This window comes from Chiloscyllium plagiosum, unplaced genomic scaffold (genome assembly GCF_037043375.1).
Source record: "Chiloscyllium plagiosum isolate Xiang-an unplaced genomic scaffold, Cpla_swu_hap1 HiC_scaffold_11, whole genome shotgun sequence".
NCBI classification, from domain to species: Eukaryota; Metazoa; Chordata; class Chondrichthyes; order Orectolobiformes; family Hemiscylliidae; genus Chiloscyllium; species Chiloscyllium plagiosum.
This window is the reverse complement of record NW_028270149.1, coordinates 31,529,452-31,548,329: the sequence shown is the minus strand read 5'-3', so window position 1 is coordinate 31,548,329 and position 18,878 is coordinate 31,529,452. Positions and strand designations below refer to the sequence as shown.

The window sequence follows — 18,878 nt, the reverse complement described above, 5'->3', positions numbered from 1 at the left end:
TGTACTAACAGACCTCCCCCAGTTTGCATTCCCCTAGGCTGGTTATCAACCCTCCAGCTCCCAGCCACCCCATGTATTGACCAGCCCAATCTAGCCCGCATCCCATGGGTTAATTATCGGCTACCCAGCGCCATGTCTGCCCCATGCAATAACTGGCCTGTAGTCTGCCTTCCATTGCACAGGCCACCTGAGGGCCATTGAGCCCCAAACACCTCACGGTCACCAGCCGACCTTCTAACCTCTAACTACCCAACTACACACACAAAAACCCCTTGCACAATCAATTACAGACCCACATACAGTAACAGAATTTACAAAGGCCTCACACAACAGAACTTCCCAACACTCAGGCAGAGTCCATGCCCGAAGGCAGGTCCACACCCGATGGCAGAGTCCACACCCAAAGTCAGAGTCCACGCCTGAAGGCAGAGTCCCCACACAAAAGCAAATCCACTCACAAAAACAAAGTTCACGCACGGGAACAGATACCACCTGCAGAAGCATGGTCCACACACATAGGAGAATGCCCTACGCGGAAAGTCGCAGCCCACAAACCAACAACATAAGGCTGGGTCGCATTGTCGACTCATCCTGGAACTCACATGTGTCTTTAATAGTACCACTGGCCATTTAGCCAGCCATTTCAGGAACGAGTTCTAACAAACAACAGGATATACCTGGCTGTAACTCAGCCAGCACAGAAATCAGTTCTCCTGGCTGGAACACACTGGCTACGACCAGCCAGCTCAGAGTCAGTCGCCTGAACTGAGCAGATTCTGATCTCTTTGTTTTGAGGAGAAACTCTTGGTTATAGAACATAGAATATTATAGCACAGTACTGGCCCTTCAGCCCTTGATGTTGCGCCGACCTGTGAAACCAATCTGAAGCCAACCAAACTACATTATACCATTTTCATCCATATGTTTATCCAATGACCACTTTTGCAGGCCGTGCATTCCACACTCCTACTATTCTCTGAGTAAAGAAACTATCTCTGACCTATATCCATTGCCCCTCAATTTAAAGCTATATCCCCTCATGCTAGCCGTCACCATCCGAGGGAAAAGGTTCTCACTTCTCTCTCATGAAAACAGTGTCATGTCCTTCAACCTTTCCTCATGAGACCTTCCCTCCATACCCGGCAACATCCTTGTAAATCTCATCTGAACCCTTTCCAAAGCTTCCACATCCTTCCTATAATGCAGTGATCAGAACTGTATGTAATACTCCAAGTGCAGCCGCACCAGAGTTTTGTACTGCTGCAACATGACCTCATGGCTCTGAAACTCAATCCCTCTACCAATAAAAGCTAACACACCATATGCCTTCTTAATCCTATCAACCTGGGTGGCAATATTCAGGGATCTATGTACATGGACACAGACATCTCTCTGCTCATCTACACTACCAAGAATCTTACATTAGCCCAGTACTTTTTAATCCTATTGCTCCTTCCAAAGTGAATCACCTCACACTTTTCTGCATTAAACTCCATTTGCCACCTCTCAACCCAGCTCTGTAGCTTATCTATGTCCCTCTGTAACTTGCAACATCCTTCAGCACTATCTGCAACTCCACCGACCTTAGTGTCATCTGCAAATTTACTAACCCATCCTTCTACACCATTATCCAGGTCATTTATAAAAATGACAAACAGCAGTGGCCCCAAAATACATCGTTGCGGCACACCACTATTAACTGAACTCATGGATGAACATTTCCCATCAACCACCACCCTCTGTCTTCTTTCAGTTAACCAAATTCTGACTCGAACCAGCAAATCACCCTCAATCCCATGTCTCCGTATTTTCTGCAATAGCCTACTGTAGGGAACCTTATCAAACACCTTATTAAAATCCATATCAACCACTTTACCCTTATCCACCTGTTTGGTTACCTTCTCAAAGAACTCAATAAGGTTTGTGAGTCACAACCTATCCTTCACAAAACCGTGTTGACTACCCCTAATCAATTTATTCCTTTCTAGATGATTATAAATCCTAACTCTTATAATACTTTCTAACACTTTACCCACAACTGAAGTAAGGATCACTGGTCTATAATTTCCAGGGTTGTCTCTACTCCTCTTCTTGAACAAGAGGACAACATTTGCGATCCTCCAGTCTTCTGGCACTATTTCTGTAGACAATGATAACATAAAGATCAAAGCCAAATACTGCAATCTCCTGCCTGGCTCCCCAGAGAATCCTAGAATAAATCCTATCCAGCCTAGGGGTCTAATCTATTTTTACACTTTCCAGAATTGCTAACACCTCCTCCTTGTGAACCTCAATCCTGCCTAGTCTAGTAGTCTGTTTCTCAGTATTCTCCTCGACAATGTTGTCTTTTTCCAGTGTGAATACTGATGAAACATATTCATTTGTACTTCTCCTAACTCCTCGGACGCCGCACACAACTTCCGATTACAATCCTTGATTGGCCCTAATCTTTCTCTAGTCGTTCTTTTATTCCTGATATACTTATAGAAAGTTTTGGGGTTTTTAATGATCCTACCTGCCAATGAGTGTTGATGTCCCCTCCTAGGTCTTCTTAGATCTATCTTTAAGTTTTTCCTGGCTAATTTGTAACTCTCAAGCACCCTAACTGAACCTTCACATCTCATCCTTACATAAGCCTTCTTCTTCTTTTTGAAAAGCGATTTAACTTCTTTAGTAAATGACGGTTCCCTTGCTCAACCACTTCCTCCCTGCCTGACAAGCACATACTTATCAAGGATATGAAGTAGCTGTTCCTTGAATAAGCTCCACTTTTCAATTGTGCCCATCCCCTGAAGTTTCCTTCCCCATCTTATGCATCCTAAATCTTGCCTAATCGCATCAAAATTGCCTTTCCCCCAACTATAATTCTTGCCTTGCAGTATGTACCTATCCATTTCCATCGCTAAAATAAACATAACCGAATTGTAGTCACTATCACCAAAATGCTCACCTACCTCCAAATCTAAACCTGGCCAGGTTCATTACCCAGTATCAAATCCAATGTGGCCTTGCCCCTTGTTGGCCTGTATACATACTGTGTCGGGAAACCCTCCTGCACACATTTGACAAAAACTGTCTCATATAAGGTACTCAAACTATAATATTTCCAGTCAATACTTGTAAAGTTAAAGCCCCCCTTAACAATTACCCTGTTACTCTCCCTCCTATCCAGAATCATCTTTGCTATCCTTTCCTCTACATGTCTGAAACTATTTGGAGGCCTATAGAAAACTCCCAACAGGGTGACCCCTCCTTTCCTGTTTCTAAGCTCAGCCCATACTGCCTCAGGAGACAAGTCCTCCTTTCTGCCACCATAATACTGTCTTTGACTAACAATGCCACACCTCCCCCTCTTTTACTATCTTCTCTGTTCTTATCGAAACATCTAAATCTTGGAACCTGAAACAATCCATTCCTGTCCCTGCTCTATCCATGTCTCTGAAATGGCCACAACATCGAAGTTCCAGGTACCAACCCACACTGCAAGTTCACCAACATTATTCCAGATGCTCCTGGCTTTGAAGTAGTCACACTTCAAATCACCTTCTTGCTTGCTGGTGCACTTTTGTAACCTTGAAACCTTATTTCTGACCTCACTACAGTCAACTTCCTGTATACTGGAGCTACAATTTAGGTACCCATCCCCCTGCTGAATTAGTTTAAAATTAGACTAATATGTTTTTTTCTTTCTCTTTTTTTTTACTGAGGAGATTCTAAATTTCCTGGTTATTTTCTTTTTTTTTCCCTGGGGCTAGGTCCACTCTTCCAGTACTTTTTAAACCCCCACAGTACTGCCTAAATGCAGTAGTACTTATATTTTCCCCAGCACCCATGTTGTGTGTGTGCAGGTGTGAGACACTAATATGTTTTTTTTCCCTGTTAAAAGCTTTTTTTTGTTTTTTTCTCTTTTTTTTATTTTTACCCCCACACTATTGCCTCACTGCGGTAGTGCTTATTTTTTCCCCCAGCACCCATGTCGTGTGTGTGCAGGTGTGAGACACTAATATGGTTATATTAGTCAGCCAGGGCTTTCCTGATTGACCCAGGTTAACAAGCCCAATCAATGACCTCATAAACAATAAGGTCAATCTGATTCCAAGCACCACAGTCACCTCCTTGACTGCCATCTCTGAATGTTCTGGAGACACATTGTGGCTGAATAAGCCATAAACAGAGATTAAAAAATACACCACATCAAATCTGCCAAAACTTTGGTGAGGCACCAATTGCGGTTTTATTGTGAGTGCCACATCTATGAATAGTTGGTGCAAAAATAATTTTACAATTCAATTTGTTGGTATAAGATGCTGTCTTTAAATTTAAAGTGAACTATTTTTTAATCTAATTTTAAAAAATTGATTTTTTTTTCTCAGTCTATCCAGAAGTGTGAAGGAAGAGTGAAAGTAAAGTGTTGTCCATTCTCCATCTAGAAATAGGGTCCATCTCTAGAAGATTATTCACCACAAGCTCCTCCTGTCTTCCCAAGTCCAAGTACTTCAGCTTTCTCTTCCTCCAAAAATAAGACCAAACTAGACCTAAGTTATTGTGTGCAAAGGTTCAAATTAAATGAATGAGCAATGAAAACGATTAAGAGAATACAGTTTGAGCTGACTGGTGCTGAGTCCTAAGCACCTTCTTTCATTCTCTTACTTGCTTTCTGATCTTTTTTTTATAGGATGGAAAGGATTATATTCCTTTGAATACTATGCTGCCAGCAGATGGTGATTCCAACTTTTCTGCAGACCCCAACCTCACAGAAGACATAACAAATCCAAAAGTTAATTACAATTGCACAGGAGTCATCGGGTTGGTCAATTTTATTATAGTAATCAAGAAGTGCTCATTACGTTGTACAAAAGAAAACAAAATTTGTTTCCTCTGTAGAGGAAAATTAGCCTGATAATTGTTCTATTGTGTCATGTCTGGTTCCACATTACCAATCTGCTTTGCACTAAGTCATTATTCTTTGCTTCTTTTTGCTGATAGATGCAACAGCAATAATGCAAAGAAGAGGCCAGTGAGTGTAAAAACTTTTGATGAGGTTCCTGTAGAAAATAAGACCACTGTGATACATGAGGTAAGTTTTTATTCTGCCCGTGTCAATCTAGAATTGAATGACATCTAAAATTACTCACTTAATTTCAGACAAAAGAAGCTTTGAATGCGAGAGGGGCATTTGACAGGTCAAATGGCAAAATGCTCTGCCACAGTCATTGTGGGACCTCATTCCTGGGTTAATCCACAACAATCCACCTCACTAAAGATTTTTTTATTGTCTTTAAACTCCATTTAAATCAAACTAACCCTTTAATTTTGCTGTGACCGAGCAGCTATTTTCTTGACAAGAATTGATCCAGTTCCCTTCCAAAGGTGCAATTGAAAGTGGCTTGTACCACATCATCTTCACAAAAGCATCAATCTACTAACATGTCACAGATTCTCAAGAATCCGCCACCTCCACCCATCTCCTGTTCTTCATGATCAAAATGTCCTGATTTTTGGAGTTTGAGACAATATGCCAGCAAGTACAGCATTTTTACTAGATGAATTATCCTAAAAAATTAAACAGTGTAATAATTAATGTATATATGCTTTGTCTTTTGTCTTAATTTGGATGTCCTTAAAATCCATTTTAAGGAACTAGTTAACAACTACAATAATTTTAGTGTAATTTTATACAACCTTATTAAACATTCATATATTATTTTGCACAAGGTAATATATCTGTTTTTATGTCCTATAAATGTGTACACAAAATATATAATGGTACTATTAAAAGACAGTATAAAGTTATGAAAAAAGGTTTTTACAATTTGAATTATGAAGGGACATTGTTTGGCACATGGAATTTTTTCTGTTTCTTATCTGGGAGGGATCATTGGGGTAACATCACTTCTCCAATGCTACGACTTAGTCTCCAATGCTAATGCTAATATGCATTCCCATGTTAGCAGAAACTGTCAGTAGAGGTCAGATTAAGTGAAATTTGCTCTGATTCTTTTCCAGAAGGTTATTTTGACAAAAGTTTCAGACTGCTGGCCATGGTTGACCGACTGTTAATCAAATAGATAGACAGACACCTCCAATAAAAAATTACAAGGATAACTACCTATTTTTTTTTAATTTTACAGTCCCATGATTGTAATAGTAGTATCTACTTACGAGGTGACAGCTGGGACCTAGTAAAGAATTTGACAGGAAGTGTGTTCATTTTTCCAATGCAGGATTTAACTTATTCCATCACACTGGAGATCCTATAGAATAATGCCTCGAGTTTTTCCACTGGCTTCTCTTCATTGAATGTTGCAAATACAGAATTAAACATATTACAGGGTGACATTAATGAACCATTATGTCATAGATAGTCATTTCCAAATTTTCTTACGATGGTTTAGGCCCCTGATCTTACCCAGTGCCACCACAGGAAGCACACAAACAAGAGCAAAGAAACTGAGTGAAGAATCAGGGGATTACCTCTACCCCACCAGGTCCAATGTCGTAAACAAAAAACAGAAATCACTGGGGAAACTGAGATTCTGGAATTGTCACTGGACATGAAACGTTAATTTTTTTCTGTTCACAGATGCTGCCAAATCTGCTGAGTTTTTCCAGCAATTTCTGTTTATATTTGTTTCGGGTCTCCAGCGTTCTTCTGTTTACTGTTCAATGAAAGGCTAGCTTGGGTAGGTGGCGGGGTGAGAGAAATCTTACATTAAACCCACCTTGAGTTCAGAATTCAAGCTGTTTAATGCATCCAAATGCAATTGATATATACAGATCTGGTTAACATTCAGTGTAGCCAATGGAACTTGAATTCTAGTACATAAAGCAAGTCTCAGTAATGGTGACCATGATGATTATCATCAGTTGTTCTTAAGACCACAAGAACATAAGAAATTGGAACAGAAGTAGGCTGTTCGACTCCTCGCGCCTCCTCGGCCATTCAATAAGATCATGGCTGATCCAATATTCCTCACTTCCACTTTTCTTCCCTTTCCCCATAACCTTTGATTCCCCCTCTGATCGACAATTTTATCTCAACCTTGGATAAGTACGTGAATGAGAAATGTTTGGAGGGATAGGACCAAGCAGAGGCAGGAGGGACTAGTTTAGTCTGAGATTATGGTCAGCACAGATTGGTTGGACTGAAGGGTCTGTTTCTGTGCCATATGGCTCTTATGACTCTTAACAATACACAAGGTCTCTGCCCAACAGCTCTCTGTGGCAAGGAGTTCCAAAGACTCTCAGCCTGCTGACCCCTAATCTCAGTGCTGAATTGGCACCCCTTTATTCTGAGACTACGCCGTCTCATCCTAGATTCTGTTGTGAGGGGAAACATCTTCTCAACATTTATCCTATCAAGCCCCTTAACTGTTTCAATAAGATCATTTCTCATTCTTCTAAACTCCAGTAAGGTCCCAATCTATTTAGTCTTTGCTCAAAAGACAATCCCTCCATACCAGGGACCATCTGAGTGAACTTTCTCTGAACTGTCTCCAATGAAATGATATTTCTTTAAATAACAGGACCAAAACTGCTCATAGCACTCTAGGTGTGGTCTCACCGACACCTTGAACAGTTTCAGTCAGACTTACTGCTGTGCCTGTGTGTTAGTTTTCTGTGTTTTTCTCCAAGTTGCTTTGTGTTGCAGCTTTCTGCAGTTTTTCTTCAATAAATAATATTTTGTTCTCCCTTCCAAAATGAACAACTTCACTTTTTCCCACATTGTACTCCATTGCCAGCTTTTAGCCTACCTACATGGTTAGCACTGCTGCCTCACAGCACCAGAGACGCAGATTCGATTCCAGCCTCGGGCGACTGTCTATGAGGAGTTTGCTCGTTCTCCGTGGTTGTGTGGATTTTTTCTGGGTGCTCTGGTTTCCTCCCACAATACAAAAAGATGTGTAGGTTAGGGTGAATTGGCCATGCTAAATTGGCCAGAGGGTTCAGTAATGTGTAGGTTAGATGCATTAGTCAGGGGTAAATGTAGGGGAATGGGTCTGGATGGGTTACTCCTCGGAGGGTCAGTATGGACTTGTTGGGCCGAAGGGCCTATTTCCACACTGTAGGGATTCTAATTCTACTTAACCTATTAATATCTCTCTGTAATCTGCTTGAAGCCCTCTTGCAACCTATCTTTCCACCTATTTCTGTGTTGTCTACATTCACTTTCTCCCTCCAATATATTAATACATACTGTAGATAGTTGTGGTTGCACACACTGATCCCTGTGGGACCCCACTGGTCACAGGCCACCAATTTGAAAAAGAGCCCCTTATTCCCACTCACAGTTTCCTGCCAATTAGCCAACTTTCTATCCATGCCAAAATGCGACATCCAAAAGTGTGGGCTCTTGTCGTATGATTCAATCTTTTGTGAGATATCTTAATGAATGCCTTCCAGAAATCCAAATACGTCACATCCATGATAAACTTATCGGGTTCACCTGTGCCTTTTAGGGAAGGAAATCTGCAATTCTAACTACCTTGTTCAGGTCTATATGTGATCCACAGTAATTTGGTTGACTGCTTACTGAAATGCCTTCATAAACTGTGAGCTATGTGTCAAGTAGTACTGAAGAATTCCATTAACTTTTATTACTGTACCTGGATTTATACATTTACATTACAATCACGGGCACTTGCTTGTTTGGTCTCAAGCTAAGCAATTTGAATTTCACAAATTTCCTTCCGCATGTCATGCTGCAAAAGGACAGAGTTCAGTAAGGTGGAGGTTTATACCAATAGGTCACATGCCATCAAATGGTGATGAAATCATGAGCAGTGCTCTTAAAGGTAAATCACACATCTGCTGCAAAACATAACAGCACCCAAAAAGAATAAAAGTTAACTCCATTTATTGTGCAATTAACATATATATACACATTTGAAATGAACTAACTCCACATTGTGGAGGTAAGGGAGATCAAAATACGGAGTGCTGGATATGTTATCTGTAGATCCTGTTAATATGTAACATGAAAATATTTTTGAGATTAATAAAAACTCCTCTTTGAATTACTGTCACTAAATCACATTTAAGAGCAGATTTGACAAATCTCACTGTTCAACAGCACTTTATTTACTTACTGCTAAGTCTCTTAATTAATGTAACATGTAGAATGCAAACAATGTCAGGATTCCTTGAAAAGCTACCCTCACAGAACCTTACAAAACAAATACTATCCAAGTGTGCAATAGTTATTGGGTAGGACATAATCCAATGTGAATAACAAATGGATCATAACATCAGAGAAGTTAAAGTTTAATCAGATAAGAAGAGTTTGTTTGGCATAGTAATATTGAACTAATTTGATATAAGTTATGCAACTAGAATTCTTTCCACCTCACCAATAAAGGATAAATAATGGAATCATTCTTTTGAAATAATCTCTACTGTGATTAAGTCAAGCCAGAAGCATGCTGATGTCTATATCAGGCTCAGGGCACTGGTGAAGCTCAAGTAGAGTCCTATCCGATATGAGTGTTTCAGTTACCTTTTTTTTAATCTGTGTGATACATATTAGGCCATCAGAGACTGACACTTTATATAGAACCCAGTGAGTTTAATGAAAATTGGGACTTGGGAATGTCCTTTTAAGTGGAGTCAGAAACCATAACTGCTGGCCAGAAAGTTAGTAGCAAGTAACCCATTACCACCCAGCTGGTCCTGGAGGCAACAATTTTATTTGACTTGTTCAGGTAATTAATTGCCTACAGTCTTGACTTCTACCCCACTGAGGCAGGTTTCCTGCCTCCAGAAACTACTGAACCTCAAGAGGAGCAGGTGAGGTGTGGGCTATGTGAGAGGCAGTCAGTACCACTGAGAGGAGATGGTGAGGTGTGGGCTATGTGAGAGGCAGTCAGTACCACTGAGAGGAGATGGTGAGGTGTGGGCTATGTGAGAGGCAGTCAGTATCACTGAGAGGAGATGGCGAGGTATGGGCTATGTGAGAGGCAGTCAGTATCACTGAGAGGAGGTGGTGAGGTGTGGAGTCAGTACCACTGAGAGGAGATAGTGAGGTGTGGGTTATCTGACATTTTACCATTCAAATACAAGAAGCCTAAATACTTGTTTCTAATTAGCTTAAATTTTGGTTCAGGATATTTTAATTGAAAGTTTAATTGAAGGTAGGGGAGGTGCGTGTTCCCCAACCTGTGGTAGTATGTGGAAATATTAGGCACTCTGGCATTCTGGATGGCCTGTCTGCAGAAGTATCCTTGGTTGATTGGCTTGAGAGCCAGTTTATAGAGTTTAACAGCAGTGCATCCTTGAGGCCGAAAGCTTTACAAATATCTCATTTCCAGTGGTGGTCATCCCACAGCATGAAGAAGTGCAGTCCAAGAGGGAATGGATGACCAGTCAGAATTGGCGGCACGGTGGCACAGTGGTTAGCACTGCTGCCTCACTGCGCCAGAGACCCGGGTTCAATTCCCGCCTCAGGCGACTGACTGTGTGGAGTTTGCACGTTCTCCCCGTGTCTGCGTGGGTTTCCTCCGGGTGCTCCGGTTTCCTCCCACAGTCCAAAGATGTGCAGGGTCAGGTGAATTGGCCATACTAAATTGCCCGTAGTGTTAGGTTAGGGGTATGGGTGGGTTTCGCTTCGACGGGTCGGTGTGGACTTGTTGGGCCGAAGGGCCTGTTTCCACACTGTAATCTAATCTAATCTAATCTAAGAAGGGAAGTAAACCAGTAGTTAGGAAGCCCAAGAGTGCGCCTCACTGAAGAATCATTTTTATTGTGTTGGAAAATGGTGAGAGTGATGGTCCCTCTGAGGAGTGCAGCCACAACCCAGCTGCACAAGGAGGGAGGAGAGGAGAAAGAATGGAAGAGCTAAAATGGTAGAAAACTCAATTGTGAGGGGTACTGATAGATGTTTCTGTGGCTGTAGACGTGACCTAACGATGGTGTGTTGCCTGCTTGAACCAGGGAGAAGATGTCACTGAATGCTGCAGGGTATTCTGAAAGGGGAGGGTAAGCAGTCAGAGATCATAGATTTGCAGAATTTGAATTCAGTAAGTGTCTGGAATTAAGGATCATCACAATATTGGGCAAGCTGATTTTCCAAATCTTGTCTTATCATATTAAAAAGTGGACTGGGAGCAACTACTCTTAGAAAAGTCTGCATTCAAGCTGTGGGGCTCTTTCAAAAAGAGAAAGTAAGAATGAAGAGCAATATGTTTCTGTAAGGGTGAAGGGCAGGCTCAATGCATCCAAAGAAACTGGACATCAAGGAATGTACAGGTTCATATGAGGGAAAAAACACAAAGCTTATGGTAAATACTGAGGACTCCGAACAACAGACTCCTACAGACATATAGGAAGTGCAAGAGTTTGCTTAAAAAGAAATTGGGAAAGTAAAATTGGGCCACAAAGCAACACTGTCAGGTGAAATAAAAGAGAAATCCATAGGCATTTTACAGAAAGAGGATAATCCAGCATTGAGTAGGGCTGTTAGAGACCAAAATGGCAAACTATATGTACGAGGCTAGAAGATGCAGGTGAGGTTTTAACTGAATATTTTTGCATCTGTATTCACGACAGAGAAAAATGATGTAGGTATAAAAATCAGGAAGAGGACTATAATATACCTGAACAAATTACAGCTGACAGGAAGGAGATATTCAAGATTTTAATGGATTTAAAATTGGATAAATTCCTAGACTCAAGTGAGATATACCCCAGGCTGCTGTGGGAGACAAGGGAAGAGATTGCAGGGGGCTCTGTAATTAATTTTTAAATTGTCTCTGGCCACAGAAGAGGTGCCAGAGGACTGGAGGATGGCTAATGTGGAACCACTATTCAAAAAGATTGATGGGGATAAACCAGGGACTCAGCCAATGCCTCTAATCACAGAAGTAAGGAAACTTTTGGAAAAATTCTGAGGGATAGAATTGCTCACCACTAGGAGAGGCTGCGATTAATCAAAGACAGTCAGCATGGTCTTCTCAGGGAGAGATCATGACTGATAGGTTTAACTGAATTTTTTTAGGAGAATACTATGTGCGTAGATGAGGGTAGTCAAGTTGATGCAGCCGACATGAACTTCATTAAAGCTCTTCACAAGGTGTTACATGGGATACTGGTGAATTTGGCAAAGTGAGTTCAAAAATTACTTTCTATACTAAGCCAATTTCGAAGGTTAATTCTGTGACAGGAAATCTGTGTCCAATGGTACTCGGCAGGGCTCAATGATTGTTTCCTCTTTGTGGTCGACATTAATGATTTAGACATGAATGCAGAAGGTTTGATCAGAACATTGCAGATGACATGAAAGTTGATGGTGTGGTAAACACTGTGAGGGGAAAAGCCTTAAACTACAGGACAATGTAAACAGGCAGGTCAGATGATCAGAACAGTGGCAAATGAAATTTAATCCAGAGAAGTAAGGTGATACATTTTGGAAGGACTAGCAAGACAACGCATGTTGAATGGTGTGTCCGAGGAAACACAAAGGATCAGAGGGACCTTGGCATGCACTGACACTTAAAGGCAGAACGAGAAGTGTATAAGGTCATTAAAATGGAATGGGAGCATAGAAATTAGGAGCGGAAGTAGGCAATTCAGCCGTTTGAACCCTTTCCACCATTTAATATGATCAAAGATGATCCTATCCTGGTCTCAAATCCACTTTCCTGCATGCTCCCCATCGCCCTTTATCCTGCTTTTCATCAGAAACATATCTATTTCTTTCTTGAATCTGTTAATTGACTCTGCCTCCACTGCAGTCTGGGGCAGTGAGTTCCACAGACTCACAACCCTCTGAAAGAAGCAGTTTCTCCCCATCTCAGTTTCGAACGTACCTCCTCTCACTCTATATGTATGACCTCTTGTTTGAGACTGTCCCACAACGGGATAATCTGTTTAATGTGCACCTTAACAATTCCCTTTAGCATTTTATACACCTCAATCAGATCTCCCCTCATTCTTCTGATCTCCAGTGAGTATAGCCTTTTTTAATATACGCTGCACTTGCTTACCCACTTTCTGTGATTTGTGCACAAGGAGACCCAGCTACCACTGACGCACTTTGAATCTGCTTCCCATTTTCCTGAGATCTAGCCTCCTGGATAAGTCTTTTATAAAGTGAAGTCACAGGTAGATAGGATAGTGAAGAAGGCATTTGGTATGCATTCTTTTAGAGTATTGAGTACAGGAGTTGGGTGGTCATGTTGCGGCTGTAAAGGACATTGGTTAGGCCACTGTTGGAATATTGCATGTAATTCTGGTCTCCTTCCTATTGGAAAGATGTTGTAAAACTTGAAAGGGTTCAGAAAAGATTTACAAGGATGTTGCCAGGTTTGGAGGATTTGAGCTAAAGGGAGAGGCTGAACAGGCTGGGGCTGTTTTCCCTGGAGTGTCAGAGGTTGAGGGGGGACCTCATAGAGGTTTACAAAATCATGTGGGGGAAGGATAGGATACATAGACAAAGTCTTTTCCCTGGGGTGGGGGAATCCAGAACTAGAGGGCATAAGTTTAGAGCGAGAGGGGAAACATATAAAAGAGACCTAAGGGGCAACTTTTTCACACAGAGTGTCGTACGTGTATGGAATGAGCTGCCAGAGGAAGTGGTGGAGGCTGGTACAATTGCAACATTTAAGAGGCATTTGGATGGATATATGAATAGGAAGGGTTTGGAGGGATATGGGCCGGATGCTGGCAGGTGGGACTAGATTGGATTGGGATATCTGGTCGGCATGGACGAGTTGGACCGAAGGGTCTGTTTCCATGCTGTACATCTCTATGACTCTATGACTCTCTATGTCACCTTGTCAAATGCCTTCTGGACATCTAGAGATACCACATCCACCAGATTCCTACTTTTCATCATGTTGCTTACATCCTCAAAGAACTCCAGCAAGTTTGTCAAGCACAACAAGCTCTTCACAAAACCATGCTGAAATTGATGAATTGAGCTTTGTTTTTTCCAAATATTCAAATATCTTTTCCATCAGGATATAGGATACTTATTACTCAAGGTATTAAATACAAGAGCAGGGAGTTTATGATGCAGTTATGTAAGATGTTAGTTATGCCACAGCTGGAATACAATGTGTAGTTTTGATCACTATGCTACAGGTAGAAAATGATTGCTCTAGAGAGTGGCGCAGAGGAAATTTGACAAGACATTGCCTGAACTGCAATGTTTCAGCTGTGAAGAGATAGGCTTGATTTTCTTAGAGCAGATACGTGTGAGGGGTTCCTCATTGAAGCGTTAAAAAAAAGTGAGGGGCATTGATGGAGTAGATAGAAAGAAACATTTCCCCTTAGTAGAGGAGTCAATAACCAGCAACTATAAATTTACCGTAATGGTCAGGAAGTTTAAAGGAAATTTAAGGAATTTCAACAAGAGTGTCTTAGGTGCCTCTAACTTACTGCTTGAAAGATGGTCAGGACAGACACCATCACAAGAAGTATTTAGGTGAACACTTGAAACTCCATAGCAAACAATGTTATGGGCCAAATGCTAGAAATGGATCTAGAAAACATACATGCTTGATGACCAGCATGTACACAATGGACAAAAATGCTTCTTTCCATGTTGTAAAACATTATGGGCTCTTCAGTCTCTGCAGTGCACCCAAGAGTAGTGGGTACTGCTGGGACTAGACTCAGTCCCTTGAAGCTGGCAAATGAAGGAGGATAGACTGGTAAAAAAGAATCCAGCAGCAGTGGAATCAAACACATAAGTCGCCATCAATTGGTCGTTTATACTAGGCAGAAGTGAGGACTGCAGATGCTGAAATCCAGAGCACAGCCGGTCACATAGCATCCGATGAGCAGGGAAATAGACATTTCAGGCAAAAGCCCTTCATCTGGTTGTTCATACTGCTGCTGGTAAAATGCCAGTTGATGTAGGAAAGCAATGGGTGTATGGAAAATGCCAGACACCAGCACACCACACATCCCCAATATACCTTCCTATCAAACTTTATGGGCATCACCTTTCCCCATTCCCCAGCCTCATTCCCAGATCAGACTTCTAGTCTGGGTTGCTCATTCAAAATTTGCCAACAGTAAGAATAATCTATTTATTTGTTTAAAATTAAACCAGCAGCAGAACAAGCTTAACGTTCAATCCACACCGCACAGACCCCTGAGTTATCACCTGGTTTATAATTGTTAAGAATAATCCACAACCATTAACATTATTCTCAGTCACTCTTGAATCTTATTATACAAACACTTTGTATGAATTTTTCTCTCTGCTCTCTTTGTAACTGGTTTAATTTAAGTATGTTAATATCTCCAATAAGATAGTGAAAATAAAAGTTTGACTCATCCTGAAACAAAGGGTTTTTTGGGATTTGGACAGTCTATAAGATCTGTGAAAATATGTTTGCTTGTTTTCAAAATCTTGTTTTAGCTGGTTGCAAACTAAATGTTAGCACAAGAAATCAGTAAACATTTCACTTCAGTGTTATTTATATACTAATAAAATATAAGCACATCAACAGCAAGGTGACAGCCCCATGGCATTATCACCTGACTGTCAATCCAGGGGACCCAGGTAACATTCTGGTGCCTCAGGTTCAAATCCTACCACATTTCATGGTGAAATTTGACATTTTTTTAAAAGTCTGGAATTAAGAACGTAATGATGACCATAAATTTAATGCCAATTGTTGGGGAAAGTCCCATCTGGTTCGTTGATGTCCCTTCCTTTAGGAAAGGAACTTACCTGGTCTCTCCTACATGTGCCTCTAGTCCCACAGCAATGTGGTTGACTCTTAACAATTTGGGATGGGCAATAAATGCTGGCCCAGCCAGCGAGGATCTTGTCCCATGGACGAAGAAGAAAAAAGGGAGATGAGAACAAATGAAAGGCTAGCATCACCCTACTTCCTGCATGGCTTTGTGTCCCTGGATGTCTCTGATAGGTGTACTTTGGTCCACAGGAAAGCGAAACTGACAGTGGGATGGTGCTGCCCTCTGACGAACTGAAGTCCCTGAAGCGTCTAGAAACTAGATCCCGCCCTTTTGGACTAATTACATTAGCGTGAGTACACTCAGTTCTTCAAAATGAATTGCGTGGAAGTTTCAGAATGCATTAAGACCTTCCCTATATCAATAACTAAAGTTGTTGGCTTGTATTCATGTTGTATTTGGAAATTTCAGAATACATTCACTGCAAGAGAACAGCAGAAAATTATATTTAGCTAAGTTCAAAGTTCTCTAAAAGTAAACTGATTTTTAAAAAATTCATTGCATATTTGCACACTGAAATTCTGAATTATAGTCAATTTCGCACTTCCTCCAGGACCTCCTATCTTCCCTTTCTCCTGAATTGCAAAGTGGCAAACAATATGACAGAAAGTCTATTCTACACATAGTTTTGAAGCTCCCAACCATTAAAATCAGAATCAGATTGTCATTCCATTGGTCCGTTTTTAACTTATCCTGCCCCAGAAGCCTGTGTTTCAGGCCTGAATTTCTGATTCCAGCCTCTTGAGTAACATAGAGTGTAGCTGGTGTGGGAATCTACCAGCACAGGTTGGGATCAATGCTGGGGTCAGAACATATCCCCCCTTTTACACTGTCACTGTAATAACTGTTTTATTCTATGGTTTTAAACCTCTTTTGACAACTTACTTTATCCACTTACTTTATCCTCTTACTTTCTCAGTGTGAGGAAGTGGAGTGACAGATGGGTGGGAGAGGGGGTTACAGTGGCAAGTGGGTGGGTGAATTGGCAGGATGGCAGCTACTTGACTAAGAATGGAAGGTCACAGGTAGCTGGATCAGAAAGTAGAGTGGTAGGTAAATAACTGAAGAAAGAGGATGGCAGATGGATGGGTAAGGTGGTAGGGTGGTAGATAGGTGGGTGAAGGGGTACAGGTGGTAAGTAAGTAGGAAAGGGAGTGAAGTGGGTCAGGATATCAGAGTTTCAGTTCGCCGAGTGTGTTGGGAATGGTCAGGTATTGGTGATGGTCATGGATTTGGGGACATCAAATGTTGGGTTATTCAGGTTTTGGGGAGGTTGGCCTTCTATGTGTGGGGATGGGATCAGGTGCCTTAGGGGTCAGTGAGAGAGGTTGTGGTCTGAGTTATAACATAACATCAGAAAAAACTGGAAAAATCAGCAAATTAGTTACCAAATGTGCAACTTTTCATTAACTTTAAAGTTGGTTTTCTCACTCTCCACACAGATGCTGCCCAAATTGCTGCATTTTCCCAGCAGTTTCTATTTTTGACATTTCTAGCATTCATAACATTCTGCTTATCTTTCATTATACACATATCTAATTGACATTCTGAGATGATGACACCATCCTCTCAGCTTCCAGCAGTACATAAATGCATCAAATATATTGATTTGGTTGTGGATATCACATCTGTCTAGAAGCCAAAGCAGATTGCTGATTTTTTTTTCCCAAATCCCCTAATTCCTTAATGGTCTTGCATCACAAAGCCTACTGGTTCTTGTACTAAGCAAAAAAAAAAGAATTGGAAGACGCTGGAAATCAGAAGCAAAAACACAAATTGTTGTAAAAAACTCAGCAGGTCTGGCAGCATCTGTGGAGAGAAAGCAGAGTTAACATTTCAGGTCCAGCGGCCCTTCTTCAGAACACACCCTCTTTCTTCTGAAAAAGTAAATTTTACCTCTGGCCTAGGCAAGAAAGTCTTGGTGGCTTTATAGCCAAGCAAAGTCAATGGGTAAAGAAGCTGATATTCAGTGTAAGCTTTTTTATTCATGCCTCCCGTAAGGTCAATTTATGCCTCCTGTTCCCTCAAGATGCTTCATACAATTTCTCCTTCTGAGTTAGGTGTTGGCAAGCTGCTCCCTGACTTCTTTGTGCTGCTCACCACACAAATCAACAATTGGCTTATTACTGATCACTTTAACTTCTTGTGTAGATATGTGAGACTCTGGCACAATGGTTCTATTGTACTATTTAATGACTCACACCGTATTTTACAAATAAACCGTTGCCATGGATATTTGGACTGAACTCTAATCTCGCTTGTTGATTAGTTGCTGTTTTTAATTGGCCTTACCTAGGTCAGTGGCATAAAGCTTTTGTTGTTGTTGATTTAACAGCCATGAATTGTGTGTTGTTTTGCAGCTTCTTCAGTTGTGATTCTGACTGAAATTTACCTTAGTGTGTTTTTTGTTTAAATAATTTCTTGAGTTTATGGTGTTTTAATTTTTTTCAAACATTTCTGTACACACTGGTGTGTAGCTCTTCTTTAACACTTCTTCACAATCTGTAAGAATTATTCCATAAGAACAGAACACTGAGGATCCCATTGCTTTAACAAATGCAGTGAAACCCATTGAAACATAACTACTACTTTCAATTTTCCACAAGCTTGCCAGAAACAAAGTACCCACAAGTTGAAAGCTGCACTGAATTGCATTCACCCACCATGCCCGGACTCTGCTCACTTATTATTTTGAGCATCATTATATGTACTAATACTGGAATTTAATGCCCCCAGTCCCCCAATGAAAACAGTTTGGGAGGCTTATAATCAAGTGGGAAGGTAAGAGGTGGAGAGCCTTCCTAACTCTTACCCAAAAATGGGGAAGGTTGAGGCTTTCCTACTCCTGTGCCAATTGAGACCCTTTAGTCCTTAATTGGCCACTAACTGTATCATGACACTGTTGCTGATATTTGTCCAGAGGGATGTACTTTTTCCAAATAGGTACCAGTGGTTAAAGAGTTACTTGATTGAATTATTCGTAACTATAATACTACCTTGAATTTTCCTTCACAAATAATTTTACTGTGGTATTCATAACTCAGGAAGCTTGATGCCAACCAGGGCAAAGCAGCCTGCTTGATTGGTATCACATCCACCAGCATCAATTCCACTGATGCTGAGTAGCAGCAGTATGTTCTATCTACAAGATACACTGCAGAAATTCAAAG

The 18,878-nt window shown here is 41.0% G+C and overlaps 1 protein-coding gene across 3 annotated transcripts in view; it reads left to right on the top strand.

The window, feature by feature from the left end:
- The window catches only part of kdrl (kinase insert domain receptor like), a 265,292-nt gene that overhangs the window by 180,105 nt on the left and 66,309 nt on the right, over window positions 1–18,878 (top strand). For all 3 annotated transcript variants that reach the window (XM_087991964.1, XM_043704900.2, XM_087991965.1), the window contains exons 27-29: window positions 4,676–4,806; window positions 4,987–5,077; window positions 15,900–16,000. In XM_087991964.1, coding sequence (XP_087848090.1) covers window positions 4,676–4,806; window positions 4,987–5,077; window positions 15,900–16,000 — 323 coding nt within the window. The remainder of the gene's footprint in view (window positions 1–4,675; window positions 4,807–4,986; window positions 5,078–15,899; window positions 16,001–18,878) is intronic.